Source organism: Phyllostomus hastatus, unplaced genomic scaffold (genome assembly GCF_019186645.2).
Source record: "Phyllostomus hastatus isolate PE091 unplaced genomic scaffold, TTU_PhHast_1.1 phas_contig_152, whole genome shotgun sequence".
NCBI lineage: Eukaryota > Metazoa > Chordata > Mammalia > Chiroptera > Phyllostomidae > Phyllostomus > Phyllostomus hastatus.
Genome location: NW_025333622.1, coordinates 6,588,784 through 6,607,336, shown reverse-complemented (window position 1 = coordinate 6,607,336; position 18,553 = coordinate 6,588,784). Strand labels below are relative to the sequence as shown.

At 34.0% G+C, this 18,553-nt stretch overlaps 1 protein-coding gene across 5 annotated transcripts in view; it reads left to right on the top strand.

The window, feature by feature from the left end:
• The window catches only part of ATP2B1 (ATPase plasma membrane Ca2+ transporting 1), a 126,364-nt gene that overhangs the window by 86,019 nt on the left and 21,792 nt on the right, over positions 1–18,553 (top strand). For all 5 annotated transcript variants that reach the window (XM_045830625.1, XM_045830628.1, XM_045830627.1 and 2 more), the window contains 8 exons: positions 681–842; positions 2,246–2,460; positions 5,063–5,305; positions 6,626–6,867; positions 9,696–9,933; positions 14,894–15,073; positions 15,712–15,799; positions 16,171–16,277. In XM_045830625.1, coding sequence (XP_045686581.1) covers positions 681–842; positions 2,246–2,460; positions 5,063–5,305; positions 6,626–6,867; positions 9,696–9,933; positions 14,894–15,073; positions 15,712–15,799; positions 16,171–16,277 — 1,475 coding nt within the window. The remainder of the gene's footprint in view (positions 1–680; positions 843–2,245; positions 2,461–5,062; positions 5,306–6,625; positions 6,868–9,695; positions 9,934–14,893; positions 15,074–15,711; positions 15,800–16,170; positions 16,278–18,553) is intronic.

Below are 18,553 nucleotides of genomic sequence, written 5' to 3'. Positions count from 1 at the left end.
TATCTACTGTGTACTGTATTTATCCAAAAATATAAAATATGTAGCAAGGGAAATCAGTGATATATATTAACTTGGTTAAACTCTTCCTATTAGTGCCTTAATCATGCTGCCTTCACAATGTGAGTAAGATTTTAATTGTGATTTGTAGTTGCAAGTACAGAAAAATCCAAATGTAGGTAACTTTCAACACTTGAGGTATTATAATAGTGGTTACTATATTATTACTAGCAAAAATGCCTAAGAAACAAAATATATAACAAATATTTTTGCACCTATTAAAGAATCTGTACACATAGGTATTTCTGTATGTGTAAGATGATACATAATGTTGTATGTTATAGACATAAATTATATAGAAGGGATTTGTGATGTTTGGAATAAGTCTCATTACCTAACACAACACAGGGAAGAGAAATTATTTAGTTCATAGTTTATTCTTCTCACATCTTATCTCTATTACCTGGCACAACATTCTCAAATCTAGCACAGAGTTTAACAACCAACTCTCACTGTTGTCTTATTTTCTCTGGGTAGACATACACACATACATACACAAAGCAGAATATTTAAATCTTTTCTAGTTTCTGAAAGAAAACTGATTTTTATCAAAACTTGCTTCAAAATGTCAAGTTATGCATGCTTTTAAAATGCTGTGAAATTACATTTGCTCTTAAATGTAGCAAAAGCCCAGGATGGTGCAGCCATGGAAATGCAGCCTTTGAAGAGTGAGGATGGTGGAGACAGTGATGAAAAAGACAAAAAGAAAGCAAATCTGCCAAAAAAAGAAAAATCCGTTTTACAAGGGAAACTTACAAAGCTGGCTGTTCAGATTGGCAAAGCAGGTATGATATACAAAGGAAATAAGTTGTTTTGTTTTAAAATATGCCACCTTCCTGCTTAAAAAAACATTTTTGACAGAGCTGAAAAATCGTTGCTTTGTGAGTGGAAGAGGAGTTAAAAATATTTTCAGTTTTATTCACAATGTACCAGGCCTTTTGAGTTATTATAGATCCTTGTGATATTCATTGTAGCTTAGAGGCTGTTATCCCCACTTTACATAAAGGACCATGTCCCCTGTCAGTTAGCTTATAAGTGGTCATGGTAGGATTGATGCCTAAGTGTGTCTTATTCACAAGTCCCAAGCTCTCATCTCTAAATTTTTGGGAACAATATAGAAGGCAAACAGTGAGGTTACCCAACTGTATTTTAACAAAATGAAAATTTACCACACATTTTGTTCTTTTTAGTATTTATGAAAAATTGAAGTATATATTTTTATGAAAGTTATAGTTTAGTTAAATAAATGAATTAGAGCATCATCCTCGTGAGGCTGAAATTACTGAATTGTTGCCATCACTAGAAAACACATGTTGAGAGAACTGCTTACTCTATTAAAAAAAGAAAAGTAGCTCTTAGAGAAAAAGAGCATGCCCTCTAGCAGTATCACCTTTGTCAATCAGCACTTGTTATTAAAATCTCTAAAATTGCATTATCCTGTTACTTCCTAGGAATATGTTGGAAAAAGTCTTTATTTCTGTCCTCAAGAAGTTTATTATCTAATAGCAAATAGTAGCTCTTTTTTTGTAATATGTAGGCAAATGGTAATATTGACTCTGTAGTGTTTGGGATAAGGGTGGATTTAGGATAATGATGGTGTCCAATAAGCATTGGATTGGATTATTAGACCCAGAAATGTGGACTTGCCTTATTTTTTAATACTCATTACTAGAGGCTAAATAACACAAAATAAAGAGGTGAATAATTAGTAACATGATTACCTCTTGTTTTTCTAAGTTAATGAAGTAATAAGAATAGACTAAAAATAGTAAGTCAGATAATTTTTTAATAAGAAAGGTAGCATCAAATATTTAATTTCAGTTCTCCTCATTCATCAGATTCTTACTGAATTCTCTTTCAGCAACGGGCAAGTTACCAACATGTAATGCACCAGTTTATTACTAAGCTTTTGGTATTTCCTTGTCACTCCCTATTATTTTGTCTCAGCTTTAGTAGAAGATCGAAGATACAGTTAAGTCACCCAGTTCTGAGGACAGGTCTATACTTGGATGCAAAAATTAAATATGACAATGTCAAGTGCTTAAAAAGAGGTTAACACTTTCCCAGAGAAATTAAAATAAGGGGTAACCAAGCCAGGTATTCTTCCAGTGGATAGTTTGTAACTGACAATGTGTCATGTCTGGAATATTTAAATAATTACATTTTTCCTTTTTTTGTGTACTGAAAGGTTTATTGATGTCTGCCATCACAGTTATCATTCTAGTATTATATTTTGTAATTGATACATTCTGGGTTCAGAAGAGACCATGGCTTGCTGAGTGCACACCAATTTACATACAATATTTTGTGAAATTCTTCATTATTGGAGTTACAGTTTTAGTGGTAGCTGTGCCAGAAGGTCTTCCACTTGCAGTCACCATCTCATTGGCTTACTCAGTCAAGGTAAGTAGAAATGCTTAAGGAGATGTGCTAAGTTTAAAGCCCCAGCTGGTGTTGAAAATGTACATCTGGTTATTCTTGTTTCTGATTCTGAAAGTAAGAATTCCATAAATTTACACTTGTTTACACTTTAGAAATGCTTTCATTGGTTCCCTCTCTTCCCGCAGCTGAATGAATATCCCTGTACATAGAAACCTGTACATTCCTTGGAGGACAGCCTTGTTGTCCACAAAACTAAGCACAACTCTGCTAGGCAAATTTCTGCCTTAATTTTCATTGTGTGGTAGTTACATTGTCAAGTCATGTTCCCTCCTTTTTCCCATTTGTAAGATTAAGAATGTCATTTACCTGTGGTATAGGAACAAAGAGGGTTCACTCTAGTCCAACCTCCAAAAGCTTCCTTGTTTCCACTTTCCTCCTCTCATTGCCTCATGAGATAGGCAGACTCATTTTTCTAAAAAACAGTAATTCAGCATGTTGTTTCCTTGTGTGAAACTTCAGTGGCTTTTCAGACACTTAAGAATAAAATCCCAGCTCCTTCCCATGGCCTGAGGGCCCTGCCTAGTCTGTCTCTTGCTTACCTCTTGGTGCTAATTGCCTACCTCTTTCTCCTTCTGGTCTACCTCAGCCTTCTTCCAGTTGTTTTCACATATCCCAACTATGTTCCCACAGCTCAGTTATTCCTTGCTTCGAATCATCTCTTACTTTATTCAGGTCTCTTCACATGTCACCTTTTTGGACGACTCGATTTACGGTAGCTCAGTCATTATTGTTTGCGAAGTAGAATGCTAAAAAATTGTGCTTTGATGGTTTTGCTAACTGCTATTTACCTAAAGTAATAATCCAAAGGTTATTAATTTATTTTTATAAGTTTTATACTTTATATGGAAAAGGTGATTTTAAAAGGTTTATCTTGGACAATTTTAATCTTTCAAAATGGATTCACAAGTAAAATTATACTTAAAGAATGCTGCTGTTGTCAATTTCTTTTTCTTTTTAAAGATTTTATTTATTTATTTATTTATAGAGAAGGAAGGGAGGGATAAAAAAAGAGAGAGAGAGAGACATCAATGTGCGGTTGCTGGGGGTTATGGCCTGCAACCCAGGCTGGGAATCGAACCTGCGACACTTTGGTTTGCAGCCCGCACTCAATCCACTGAGCTACGCCAGCCAGGGCCAATTTCTATTAATTAGCAGTCCTCCTTAAGTACCATTGATGACATTGAGCTATATGAAATAATTAATCATTGTTTCTTCTCTAACTCTTGTCCCAGTACTCCCAAGTATTTTACAATAGACCTGTCATGATAAGAATATTTTTTTCATTACTGGTAGGGGTTATTTTTTTCAGACACTTCATCTTTTGTTTCAAAAATAAAATGGTACATGTATCAAAGTGATGAAATACAATGTGATTGTCCTCTTTTAATTTTTAAGATAATTATAAGTAATTGACGTAAGCATATTTTAGACACGTTTATCAGTCATTTTACCAATACTGTCATTAGTTCATTTTGAATAGTCATTAATGATACTAATTTTTCAGTTTATCAGAAAGATATAGGCAGGATTGATTTGTGTTCCTTCAGTAGAAAATGAGAGCATTTTAACTACTGTTCTTTAACCCTTTATGTTTACCTTAAATGTTACCAACTACTGTTATTTTCACTGAGGTGTAGTTTTTATGCATCCTTTGTTATTACAAAATTGAACACGTTTTCTTTACTGAAGAAAGAACTTCATTCTTTTACTCTTTAATATTAATTCAAATCACAAGTAATTTTGGAGGTACACATCTTCTTCCCCGTATTTATTTCTTCAAGGAACCAGTTTTTTGCAACATCTTGTGTATTAGTAGTCAAAAAACACACTTTGAAAAACAACTGTTATTTTTAACTCATTTCACATATGTTTTCAGAATTAATTATCAAGTATTTTAACTTAAATGCCTTCTGGGACTACTGTGAAAACTCTCTAATTTTTTAGATATTATCTTTTTTGTGCTTGTAAGTAAGAGAGATAATCCAAGGGTTGAGAATACCAAGTGCATCAGCATGTGGAAAAGATAAAAATAACCCACTCTGGTTTTCAGTATGTTAACTTTAATCTATTAGAATCAAAAAAAAAAAAAAATCAGGCAACTACATGCCCACAACCTATGTATTTTAATTGATATGGGCTACTTTTTTCTTGGTGATTGATATAAGAATCTTTTATTTTCCACTTTATAAGGGGACTTAATCCTTAAGTGTAACATACTCTTACACTGCTGTAAGTACCTCTGTCATTGCTTTTGTGATTTGAGTACACCTCACAGAAGCTGATAGAGGAGTAGAGTCAATGTGATTTGCAGATGGGTGCAGCTATCTATTCATTTACTAAACCTTATGTTATGCAGTGGTCAGATTATTGAAACCTCAGAAATTTTATTTGAATTGAATAGGTCAAATATAATTCTTACAGTATTAAATTCTTGGTTTGTACTGTGTATCTGTATATATGAGTAGCTGGAAGTTTCTGTTCTGATTTTAAGCGGTTTAGAATCTGAATGTGATGAGGCTGTTGGTTTTATATGCAGTTTAACTAGATTTTTTTGTCACTGTAGAAAATGATGAAAGATAATAACTTAGTAAGGCATCTGGATGCTTGTGAAACCATGGGAAATGCTACAGCCATTTGTTCAGATAAAACAGGAACATTGACAATGAACAGAATGACAGTTGTTCAAGCTTACATAAATGAAAAACATTATAAAAAGGTTCCTGAACCAGAAGCTATTCCACCAAATATCTTGTCCTATCTTGTAACAGGAATTTCTGTGAATTGTGCTTATACATCAAAAATACTGGTAGGTTTCTTTAATAATTTATACATGAAAATTGATTTTTAATTTGTAATTAGATTGTACGTAGCTCTTTAGACCTGTGGGAAAACTGAATTGTGTTGTTTTTAAAAGGCATATAGCCATATAATGTATGTTTCTGTGATACAGTTTATTTTGTGAACAAAGTCTGTTGGTTAACGTATACATTTTGTTTACCTGTCATTTTCTCTTCCTACATTTTTAATTTCCTGTATTTAGACACTCTCAAGCCTTATGACCACAAGAAGTTCTTAATTTTAAATTCTTATTAAGCTTATTTTGTGAAAGACCAGGCCATCCTACTTTTATAAACTAAAATCAAAATACTTTTGTAGAAAGTCAGTCGTCAGTTTTTTTGAAACCAGATTTCAATTTAAAATAATGTTTTCTATATGTTTGCTGTGTGTTCTTCTCATTTTTTAATACATCCTACCTATCAGGTGATGCTTAGACCTTTTGGAACTAACTCACTGAAGTAATTCTAGACTTTCACTATCTTAAAATAAAATATTTTCAACTTTGTAAGTTTTAAAAGTCTTACTTATAACAAAATATGAAATTATTTCACTTGATATGTGTTCTTACTATTTATGGACAAAGATTATGAACAAAATTAATATTGTAAGTTGTTTAATGACAATATACATGAATTGGATTATTGGACTGAAAGGTAATGGGGATCTTGGTTGTAGATCTAGCTTTGCCTTTTACTAGCTGAAAGTCTGAGCTTTGCTTTCTTCAATTAAGTAAAGATGGTCACATCTGCCCTTAATACTGTTGTGAAGATAAGATATTATGAAAAAAATAAAGTTTTTACATATATTGTATTCAGGCAGCAGTGCTTTATTTTAATGGATAAACTTTTATTTTAAGCCATAAAAATTTTAGATTTAATTTTTAATTATTTAATGTAAATGTTCAGTGAAAACAGGAAAAGGGAAGGAGTTAAAGTTTAAGTCCCACTATGTGTCGGGAACCAACTTTAAACTTCACATGTCTTATTTAATTCTTGGGTTGTAAGTGCTCCTGTTTTTCAGATGCTGAAGCCAAGGACCACAGCCTTTGGGTAACTTACCAAAAGTTACGTAGCTAGTAACTGGCACAGCTGAGATTGGAATCCATGTCATTCTCGTCCCAGAGCTCCTTTCTACTTCGTCCTTCTCTGTCCCCCTCTGAAACACCTATGTTAATAGAACTTTCCTATGCAATTTTGTTTTAAAATGCAGCATTTTGTTTTATATAATAAATTAAACTCTCATAGAGAAGCAAGATACTAGCTAGCCTCTAAACCTTTTTCTCTTACAGCCACCAGAGAAAGAGGGTGGATTACCTCGTCATGTTGGTAATAAAACTGAATGTGCCTTGTTGGGACTTCTTTTGGATTTAAAACGGGATTATCAGGATGTTAGAAATGAAATACCAGAAGAAGCATTATACAAAGTCTACACCTTTAATTCTGTTAGGAAGTCCATGAGTACTGTCCTGAAAAATTCAGACGGAAGTTATCGAATATTCAGCAAGGGTGCATCTGAGATAATTCTGAAAAAGTAAGAGTAAAATGCTTAGATGAATAAATTGCTAACTACAGTTGCTTTGTGGAATACCTACTATGTTGTTATTGTTGCTGTTTTCATTTTTGTGAATATCAGGCATTTGATAGCACCTCAGAGTTTTTTAGTATATTTTAATGGTATCCAGATATTCACCCATGTTATTCTGCTGTTTTATACTCCAGTTTCTTTTATTTCTTACTGTTCTACCACAGGGATAATAAGCCCTGACATTCAATCTGGTATATTTAATAAAGTAAATCTTGGTATTTGTTTTGACATGTTGATTTCATTTTTATATAGGATCATGAAAAATAAGCTTCATATAAAGGAAAACTAAAGATTTTATATTCACTGCATTATAGACAGTGAATGCAAAAATGTGATGAAAAAGCAAAGCATTAAAACTAGATATTAAGAATTCTATTTTTATATTAGAGTGAGGTTCTATTGTGTTTATGTGGCTGTGGTATCATATTTAAATATCTCCTGTCATTTGAATGGTAAACTTTCTTTTTTACTGTCTTCATACAGACAAGTAGCTTAAATTTTAATATTATTTGTTAATCTATAATTTCCCTAAAGTTTATGTGCTATTACAGGTGTTGAAATTATTTTCATTTCTTTAATTATAATACAGAAGTAGAATATTTAAAAAAATTTTAAGAGCAATTTAGGAAATATAGAACTCATTTGAAATTATAACATTTAAAATACTTCTCTTAATTTGCTTTTAAATGGACTATAATTAGTGTTATCTAAATGAATACTTGACAGATTATGGTCTAATAGGCTGAAGAGAGAAGGATATAATTAATGATAAGGCAGCGTATGAAAAATGGGTAATGTTTTAGGATGAAAGATTTTACTGTGAATGATGTGGCATTTGAGATAAGTTTTGGTATGAAATAAGAGCATCAAGGTGAAAGGAAGCCACACCCAAGGAAAGGAGATGGGATATGGAGGCCATAGTGGGAGAATAGCTAAATAGTATAGTTCAACAGAGAAGACGGGCTGTATTGGCACACAGGCCTCCTACAGCTTTCTACCCTTTACTGTAGGCTTGGTTATTTGATTCCAGTGTGAAAGACCAGAAGTTTTGCATCCATGGCTTCCTGGGTAGCAGATAGATAGTACTGGGGAAATTTTTTAAATCAAGAATCAATGAGGCTTTGACACTTTCCTGCACCTCACTAGCTTTGGGATTTTAGGCAAATTCTTTCCTTAGGTTTCATTTTCCTCAAGTCAGAATGAGAGGGATAACCACAAACTCTGCAACAGTGAAATAAAATTATGTATAGCATGGAGTCTAATAGATAGTAAAAAAGATATATCAGAAACTATTTCCAAGTGATATTTACATTTTGTTGTAGAGGCTCTTAAACATTAGGCTGAGCAGTTAAAACTTAGTTATGTAGGCCAGATACTGTGACTGAAGTATTTTTTCCATCAGATAGTAGAATGATCAAAGGTGTGATTGAAGACAATTCTTACACCAGGAAATAAGGTGGGTTGGGGGAAAATAAAATGGACTGTAGACAGATATCAAAAGGCTATCATAATAGCTCTAACTCAAAGTCAGAGCCAGAAGAAATCACTAGCAGGGGGAAAAGAAAGGAGAGACACTATTTAAAAGACTGTTGAGAGGACAAACGTATAAGACTTATGAGGTAATATTATATAGATTAAAGTATTTAGTATTATATAGTAAAGTATTAGTATTAATAGTATTAATAGTATTACTATTACTAATAGTAAAATTTTAGATTTATAGCAGGTCTTCTAATAGCATTGTTTCATTCAGCATCATTTGTTATGATGTTGATGAGATGCCATAGAAACTTAATTCTTGTTTGTATCAATTAGCCTATGGTAAAATTGGTTCTGTTATATACATCATTTTCACTTAAAGTTACAGAACCTATCAATGCATTAAGTGAGGGCTCAGAGTACACTGAAATTATTGGGGTAATGTTGATGTTTGTTAGATGGACACTGAGGAGGCAGCTTTTAGTCTTCCCTACAGTAAGAATAAGGTACTGGTACAACTTCTGAGTGGGTTCTTCAGCAGTGAAGGAGAGCTTTGGAAAACAAAACAGGAAATGTAGATGTGGAAATCACCAGCCTAGGAGCAGCCTAGGAGTGGGAGGAGGTAGCATCACCAAGGGAGAGGAGCATACAGAGGCTATGTGAAAAAGAAACTTTAAATAGGGAAGGCTGCAGTGTAACTTTTACTTACCAGATAATTAAAAGATTGTGGTTAGTGTCACTAACAGATAAACTCTTCTGGCATTATCTCTCATTCTAATAGAACACTTATTTTAACAAGAATGGTTTCGTGGGCGGGGGGGGTGGTTCTGTTATGGTAAAACAAGATAGGTGATGAAACAACATCTCAGGTAAGGGGTTAATTGAACTTGGTTTTTTACTATAAAAGAAGAAAACATTTGTGAATTTTATGTTCATCAAAATTAATATCTAACTCTGTACCAAAATGCATAGGTGTGTAGTTTATTCTCCTGTCAGTAGGGGTTCTTTGTGAAAATTTGAAAGCTCTGCATTTCTAAAAGAAAGGGCTTAGAATATTTAGAGAATAATTGATAAAGTGGAAAACTATCAAAGGAGAACCATAAAAATTAGAACTGTCTTTTATAAAGGGGAGAATGAAAAGTGAATATGATTTAAGTCTGTAAAAATACCACATATGTAACTCTCTAAATTCCAGATACCAGATCCCATGATTTCTAGCCCTTCCAGTTCACTTAAATGGCATTAACCATTAATTTTGTTAATTATTGATGTTTGGATTCAACATTTCCTTTTAGGTGTTTCAAAATCTTGAGTGCTAATGGTGAGGCAAAAGTATTCAGACCAAGGGACCGTGATGATATTGTAAAAACTGTGATTGAACCGATGGCATCAGAAGGCTTGAGAACCATATGTCTTGCATTCAGAGATTTCCCAGCAGGAGAACCAGAACCAGAGTGGGATAATGAAAATGATATTGTCACCGGCCTTACATGCATTGCTGTTGTGGGGATTGAAGATCCAGTGAGACCTGAGGTGGTGAAACATTCTGTGTTCTGCATGTGCAGAATCTCTTAACTATAGAGGACCTAGGCACTAACTGTAACCACTTTTCTAGTAAAATTCTTAGTGTTTATGATTTTTTTCTGTGTGAATCAAAGATAAGTAAAATAATAGTGTTTGTTATGCAATACTATTCTTAGTTTAGACAGCTTCTTTTTGAGATGCTATGTTTATAGCTCCCTGACCTAGCATAGTGCCTTCAACTAAGTTTTTCAGTTGATATTTATGTTAATTAAATATCATTCCATTGTGTTCAGTCTCTAGACCAGCACTGTCCAGTTGAACTCTGTGATGATAGAAATGTTCTATATATTACTCAGCACAGTAGCCACTGGCCACATGTGACTACTGAGTTCTTTATGTGTGGCTAGTACAATTGAAAAGCTGAATTTTTTTATATTACTTGATGTAAATTTAAATATCTTGCTGCCATATTGGACAGCATGCAGCTCTAGACTTTGCTTTTCTTTAAATCTTTTTTTTTTTTTAAGTTTATTGAGCAACTACTGTGTCCAAGTACTGTATTAGGGTACTAGAGACAAAAATTTGGGGGATCTAACCTCTGGCCTTATTAAAGAAGTCACTGCTGTGAGTGGGGGGTAGACAAACATATGACAGTTACAACCCAGGTTGTTAGTACATTGTTAGATATGTAGAGCATGTTATGTGAACACAGAACATGAGCCCTCAACCTAGTCTAAAGTAACAGCATCTTTTGAGTTCTTACTGTGTTCCAGATACAATGCCAAATGCTTTTACATGTATAATTTCTTTTAATATTCACCTGTATGAACTGTTATTACTCTCATTTGACAGGTGAAAAAAAGTTAAGATATGTAGAGGTGATCTTTAGACCATAGAGCTAGCTAGTGTGTTTAAATCCTGGCTCTCTCTAAAACACATGTGCTTAAAAGACCACTATGCTACATTAAGCACTGGAGTGGGCCAGTAAAACTTCCTAGAGGTTAATTACCTGATCTGAGTCTGAAGGATAAGGAGGTATTAAACTAAACCAAGAGCGATAGCAGCAAGCACATTCTGAGCAGAGAAGCAATGTGAGTAAAAAAACAAAGGCAAAAACAGCTTTTGTTTGCCATGAACTAATTGATTCAACCCCTAGTGTGTAGTACCAGGCACTCTTTCAAAACTAGAAATACTGCAGTTATAAATAGAATTGTCACGAAACTTATATTCTAGAGAAGACAGACAACCAAACAGACAAAATTATAAATATGCCAAAAGAAAATACATTCTCTGATGAATAAGACTTGGTCCCTGCCCTCATAGGCCTTACATTTTGGATGGAATGGGGGAGAAGGCCTGGAGTGACATTAGTAAGACAAATACAAGTATAATAAGGGCAGTAAAGGATAAGCACATGGTGATGAAATGAGGTAACAGAGGCCACATTAAGAACCTCTGAGGATACGACATCCGAGCTGAGATCTGATGGCCTAATGTGAGCCAGCATGTAGGTAGCTGCAGGAAGAGTATCCCAGGCGAGCGGAAGAAAACACGCAGAGGCCTGAAGTTGAGGAAGTATTTGTTTCAAAGACGGAAAGGAGGCCGATGTGGCTAAAAGTGTGGACAAGAAGGTCCAGATAAGGGCTCTGAATTTTATTCTAAAATTAAGGAAATTTAGGCTTGGAAATGACATGATTCCTGTTGTTTAAATACTATTTGGGGTACTGTGTAAGAGATGAACCAGGAAGAAAGAAAGGAATCGAAGCAGGGAAGCCAGTAAGATCATTGCAGTAATCACAGGCAGGAGATGATCATGGCCTAAAATGACAGATGCAGCTGGGCAAATGGGAAGAAAGGGGATGATTTCAGAGTAAATCGTGGTAGAACCAATGAGAATGAATAGGTTGGGTTTGGATATACTGTAGAGGTGTCTGAAACATTCACCTATATGTCAAGTAGGCATTTGGACCTAGGAGCTGAAAGTGGTCTATGCTGAACCATTCATATTTGAGGTTAAAGATCTGCTGAGGAAAGGATGTAGCTAAAGAGGGTTTAAGACTGCCATGTCTCCACAATTAGATCTCTTCTGGAAGCAGAGTAAGCTATCTCTGATTTGCATAACAGGGTGGTTGGGAGGTGCTAATAAGAATCAAAAGAAGCAGAATATTTAGAGATCAAGATAAATTCAGTTTCAGGTTTGGGGGTTTCATATGCTCATGAAACATCGAAGTAGATGATTTTTCCAACATTTCGTCAGAGGAAAAGCATTCAAAGTTTGATACGTTGACTTATAGCTTAAATCTTGCCTAAATATATTAACTCAGGATGTCCACAACTTTTATCCTTTGGAAAATGTATTACTTTTAATGTGTTCTTGGCGTTGAGGTTGATGGAGAGTTTTATCTTTTTTAAACATGACAGTTTTTTCAGTATCACAAATCAGAAGGGTACTTTTATACTAAAATCAGACAATGTAATATGAAACACCTTTCTCTCAGTATTCTACACTGTGCAGTTCTGATTAGAGAATCTGGATTAGTTGGTATCTAGGACAAATCCAGCTTTATTGCTTATGCATAAGTACTTGAACAAGGTACTTAGCTTCTCTTCAATTTCTTATCTGTAAAAGTAGAGGTAATTTGTGAGTTTTAGGTGGAAGTATTTGCTGGTTAGTGGGCAATTAATAAATGTCAGTTTGCCTTTCTTAAATATTATTTGCCACATAGTTTTAACCTGAGACCAGTTTCTTTCCGTCATTCATTATTCCCCTATTCCAAGCAATCTCAGGATATCACCTTATAGTGAGTACTTAGGGTGGACAAATTTGGGTTACATTTTATCTCAAATGAGATATCAGGATATATGTTACATTTGTACAGCAGACCAGTGTTTTCAAAATCAAATACTGATTTACTCATTTATTTTTTAAAATAATCTGGGCAGGCTCTGTCCTTTCACTCACCTCTGTGTCACCAGCACCTAGCATACTGCTTGGCATTCAGTAAATATTAGTTTAAATGAATGCACATGATGTTTCATTCCAGTGATTTGAATAACTAAGAGTTGACTGTATGGAGGGAATATACTTTTAAATTGTAAATCTTAAAACATACAGATACATATTTACTTATGTTATAAGTAATTAAATTACACACATTTGAAGACACAGTGGTACTCATAGTACCCTGTCTAGAATATGGTCCTCCTTGGAAAATACCTAAGGGTGACTATTTTCCCAAAGATATTTAATTTAGTAGTTCAACAAATGTAAGCTCCTCTTGTATGCCAGACACTTGCTTGTTAAGTGAAAGAAAGGCACTGTACTAGACATTGGTAATGAAAAGGTAAGGGTTCTATCCTCAAGAAGCTCATTGATTTGCTGAAAATTTAGGTAAACAAATAACTATAATATAATGAGCTATTATAGAAGAATATATAATGCAAATTTGCCTGGGTAGACCATGAAAACTCCCAGAGATGTTACACTTAAACTGTATTTACAATAAAGGTCATAAACAGCTTACAGGTCAAATTAAGCCTTCAGTCGTGTGTGTGTTTAAAACATTAAATATTGAGAGAGGACGCATAAATCTAGGTTACTGTTTTCTCTTGATATTGTAGATTCTGTCAACGTTGGGCACTCATTTCCCCATGGTAAAGTAGGGTAGGGCTGAGTACCATATTTTGCCATGTATAATGTGTACTTTTTTTTGAGGGGAAAAATAGGATGTGCACTATACATGAGTAGTACTAACTCCATATCTGTGTAAATGTTTTTAATTCTTTTATCTATGCTTATGCATTGAAAGTGTAACTAGAAAGCAATAACGATACCCATATGCAAAAATAATACCTTGAAATACGATAATTGGTTTTGTTTCTAAATTTAATAAATTATTGAATTAAAAAATTACAATGAAAGCTTTCTCTTTCCTGAAAGTTTGGGCCAAAAATGTGGGTGTGCATTATACATGGCAAAATACAGTAGCTTTTTTATTGAGCCTTCATCTCAGAGTTTGTCATTTTCAGCATGTTTTCCTCATGTTATTTGGATTGCTGTCTTTTATGTTACCTGTATTCGCATTTTCAAACTCTAGTATGGGTTTTCTGGTTTGAGAAGAGCAGGAAAGGTTTTCTAGGCAAAGGGAATTGCAGAAACAGGCACAGAAATATATATAAATCATTTAGCTATCAAGTTATATATAATGGAGAAAGTTCTAAGAAAGTATTAGAAAAAGAACTATTCTGTCAAGTATGTCATGTTTTATAGAAGGAACAAACAAAGACAGGGATATGAATTAAAAAGCTATTGCAGTAGCTCAGACAACAAGCAATAGTAACAAGGTGTAAGCTATAGCTCTTCAGGGTGTGTAGGGTAAGGGCGATGGAAGAGGTCAGATGACCCTTAGGTTTCTGTTAGATAATAAATAGGTTTCGGAAACAAAATTTGGACACATAAATTTTGATACCCATTTTTTTTGTGGATCTATGAATCCAGCTATCACAGTGAGATGGAAGAAAGATTTAGCTTTGAAAATTACTAACTCATACATGATAGTTGAAGGTATGAGAGTGGGTGAGCTACCCATAACCCTAAAGAATCCCAGCATTTACTGTGCTTTTGTATGGGTGAGCAGTAAAATCAAGAACGTAGGAAGCCAGTCAAAGAAGAATTGCCTGATGTCTGCCAGGGAGAAAAGTGGTTTAAAAAGCTTTTGGTGAATAAATAGTTCAAACAGATTAAGTTGGATGACAACTAAAAATGAAGCCTAAACTAGGACTGTGACAGTAAAAGGGGAAAGAAGAGATTATTGGGAATAATTCAAGAAATATTGAATATTGAGAGGAAATTAAAGTTATCATTTCTAGGACTGTGAGCTAATGCATATTTGTTCAGTGGGATTTTTTCCTTCTGGCAATACTAATTTTCTTTTGTAATACAGATCATTTTTTTTTTCATGTAAACCAGGTACCAGATGCAATAAAGAAATGTCAGAGGGCTGGAATTACTGTGCGGATGGTCACTGGTGATAATATTAATACTGCACGGGCTATTGCTACCAAATGTGGTATTTTACATCCTGGAGAAGATTTCCTATGCCTGGAAGGTAAAGATTTCAACAGAAGAATACGGAATGAAAAAGGAGAGGTACGGGTTTGTTTGTTTGTTTGTTTGTTTAATATTTTTAATGTATTAGAAATTCCATTCAACAAATACATATTGAATACATAATGTACTCTGAGGCATTACGAGTAAATGCAGCCCACACCTCAAGAAGCAAAATACTAGCATCTTAGGAAATGCTGGTGTGAACGCACATATTTGTGAGCACTTTTCTTAATTTTAGACCAATTTCAGAAATTCAGTGTATAAGCAAGTAATAGAAGATGACTTTGGAAAGGTTGATAGGGAGCATATTTTATGGTACCCCAAACTCTGAGCTGCTTATGCTAATTTAAAGAGCTTCCATCTTCATAGGCAGGGAGGAGATTTTAAAATTTTGATCATAAAATGATATATATATAGCAGTGACTTTCATGCTTGAGGATGCATCACAGTTACCTGGGAACTTTAAAATATTGATAGGGAGGCCCACCCCAGAGTATTTAAAAAGCTGTACCTGGGCCCTTGTTCAAGAATTTGCATTTCTAACAAGTTGCCAGGAATTTCTGGTGCTGCTAATCTGTTAACCACACTTTGAGAACCATTGATACATACTCCAGATAACTAATTTGAAATTATGAAACTAGGTTTGGGCACATTTTAACTTTCATAAAAATTTATAGATTGAACAAGAGCGGATAGACAAGATTTGGCCAAAGCTTCGAGTACTTGCAAGATCATCTCCTACTGACAAGCACACACTGGTTAAAGGTGAGTAGATTTGTATTACTATTGCAGTGTCTTAATATAGCAATATCTTCTGTTTCCTGAAATGGTAATAGATACCGAATATTAGATGAATCATAGATATTATCTTTCCCAATAAAGTCTAAATATACTTCCTTTTGGTATCATAGGTGAATGTGTTAATCTTGAGTGATTAAAACAGGATATTGCTCTTAATGTAACTTCAGTTTCTGGAGTTGCTCCTTGCCCAATATCTCAGCAGTTTCCTCTATGTTTGTTTAATTATTTATTTTTAACCTTGAGTCTGTAAAACCGACTCATCCAGATATTCTGCAGAATCACCTTGTTAATTAAAGGGAACATTTTTACAGTCCAAATATTTACTTTAATTGCAGGTATAATTGACAGTACTGTCTCAGAACAACGTCAGGTTGTAGCAGTAACCGGCGATGGTACAAATGATGGTCCAGCACTAAAAAAAGCTGATGTTGGATTTGCAATGGTAGGAACTTACCTATTCAGGTGTTACTTACTGGCTGAGTTTTTTGTTCAGAATTTGTTGTGGTTGTTTTTTACTGGATTTTGATTGATTTTAGATACCATCTCAAGATTAGTTTCAGGAATAATATAGAAGCCTAAATTGATGTATGAGTCTAATTACACTAACAGTGTTTGATGCAGTGAAATCTGACTGGGAAAGTGACTTCTTTTGAACAATTACAAGATCATACATTTACCTTGTACTCTGGAAAATATATGTGTTTATCATTTCATCTGAACCTTGCAACAAACCCCTTCAGTAGAAGACAAACTCAGAACAGTTATATGTATTAAAGTAAAAAAATAATTGGTAATCTTCCACTCAACTGAAAATGTCTCTTAATAGTAACTGAGTGTCATCATTTTATAGTTAATGTATATACATCTTTTTTGATAGGAAAAAAAAATCTACCTTTACCCCTCACCATGTTCTCAGTTTAGATTTGACTATTTAAAGCACTAGAAAACTAAAGCATTTCATTATTCTTTTGTGTTGGTTCTTTGGTACTATAGCTATAGTACTAGTGAAACATTTACTATAACATAGACATCATGAAATACATATGTTTAATGATCGAAATTAGGTGGTTATTTTTTTTTTAATCTATTCCAGTTTTTCAGGGTCAAAATGAATCTTTGTAACCTCAGTGCCATAGAAAATTTAACTGTTTAATTTTAATTTAGTTTTATTGTATTTTTAGCCTATATAGGTCCATATTAATCCAAAAATCTGAAAACTAAAATTTCTTCCCTAAATTTGCAACAAACTCATTTGTCTGCAAGACTTCTCCTGACCTGATGTGAGCATGTTATTTGTCCCACTTAATGTGAACATTCACAGTCTTTGTAGAGATATTAATATATTTTGTGGGGTGCTACCACCTTCTTGGAGAGTCTGTGATAGAAGTCATGTGCCTCATCTCATTATCTTTTTAAAAACCGGAGAGGCTGAATTCTGAATCATAGTCTGGCCCCAAAGGTCGCAGATAAGAGAATATTTTTATATACCAGTGTTTGTTTGTATAATTTGTCCTCCTGCTATTTTGCAACTAAAACAGGGCTTTAGCAGAACCACCACCATGGCGGCAGCCTTCCAAGTGAGAGAGTGAGGTGGGAAAAGGAAGGTGTATGGATACAGTGCTCTCAGCCATTAGTTGTGAACCCAAAGGTCCCTACCCTGCTCTTTCTCAACCTTATTACAGTTAGTAGAACTTTGGTGTGAGCTTCTGAAGACTTGTGAAAAGTCTTGCTGAAGGGATAAGGAATGTTTAAATATTTAAGTGCCGTTTCAACAGGCTTGTTGTCTATAGGCAAACAGGATCATTCACTTTAGGAACATAAGATCACTCACTGCTGCTCCTGAGAATTTTGCAGGATTCTTCTGGCCAGCTGACTAGGAAGGCATATATGTACAATGCATTTTCAAACTTTAAAAAAACTTTATTCCCAAAACTTAGGTGCTTAAGGCAGATAGTAAGGACTTTAAATAAATACAGGTGGATATAGTAATGTAAACAAAAACACAGTACAGCAGCTGCTTTGTTTGATTTTTTTAAAGAAGCTGTGAAGGTCTCAGACCTATTATATCAACCTCTTTCTTTTTTAAAGGTAGCACAAAAAAAATTCAATTTTTAAAATACAGAGAAAGAATAATTGCTTAGTGGCTTGGATTTGAAAGCACTTTTGTTCAAGCTTGAATGTTACTTTGATTGTGTATTTGTTCAGTTCTTCAGTTTCATATTTTAAAGCTGAAAAAAAGAATTACTTATCTTGGGCTTTTATTAGATACCAACAAGAAATTGGTATTTATTGGTCCTTTCTAAACTTATCTCTTATTTTTTAGGCAGAAACAGCATTTTAGAACCCTAACTAGGTATACATAGAGTTACTGTATGAAAGTAAACTTTGCAACAATAAAATAAGATTTATGGAAGGACTCTAATGTGAGTACATTATTAGCTTGCAAAAAGTGATGATGCTGGCATTTCCTCCTATTTAGCCACTCCCTTTAGAATTTCTTTAGATAGCAAGCCTCCACAGTACATTTAAAATATGATTACTTTTTTCTATTATTATACAGTATTCCACACTTATTTTTGATTTTGCTTTCCGTGATTTCAGTTACCCATGGTCATCTGCAGTCCTGAAATATTAAAAGGAAAATTTTGAAAATAAACAATTCACAAGGTTTTAATTATACACTGTTCTGAGTAACATGATGAAATCGTGTACCTGCCT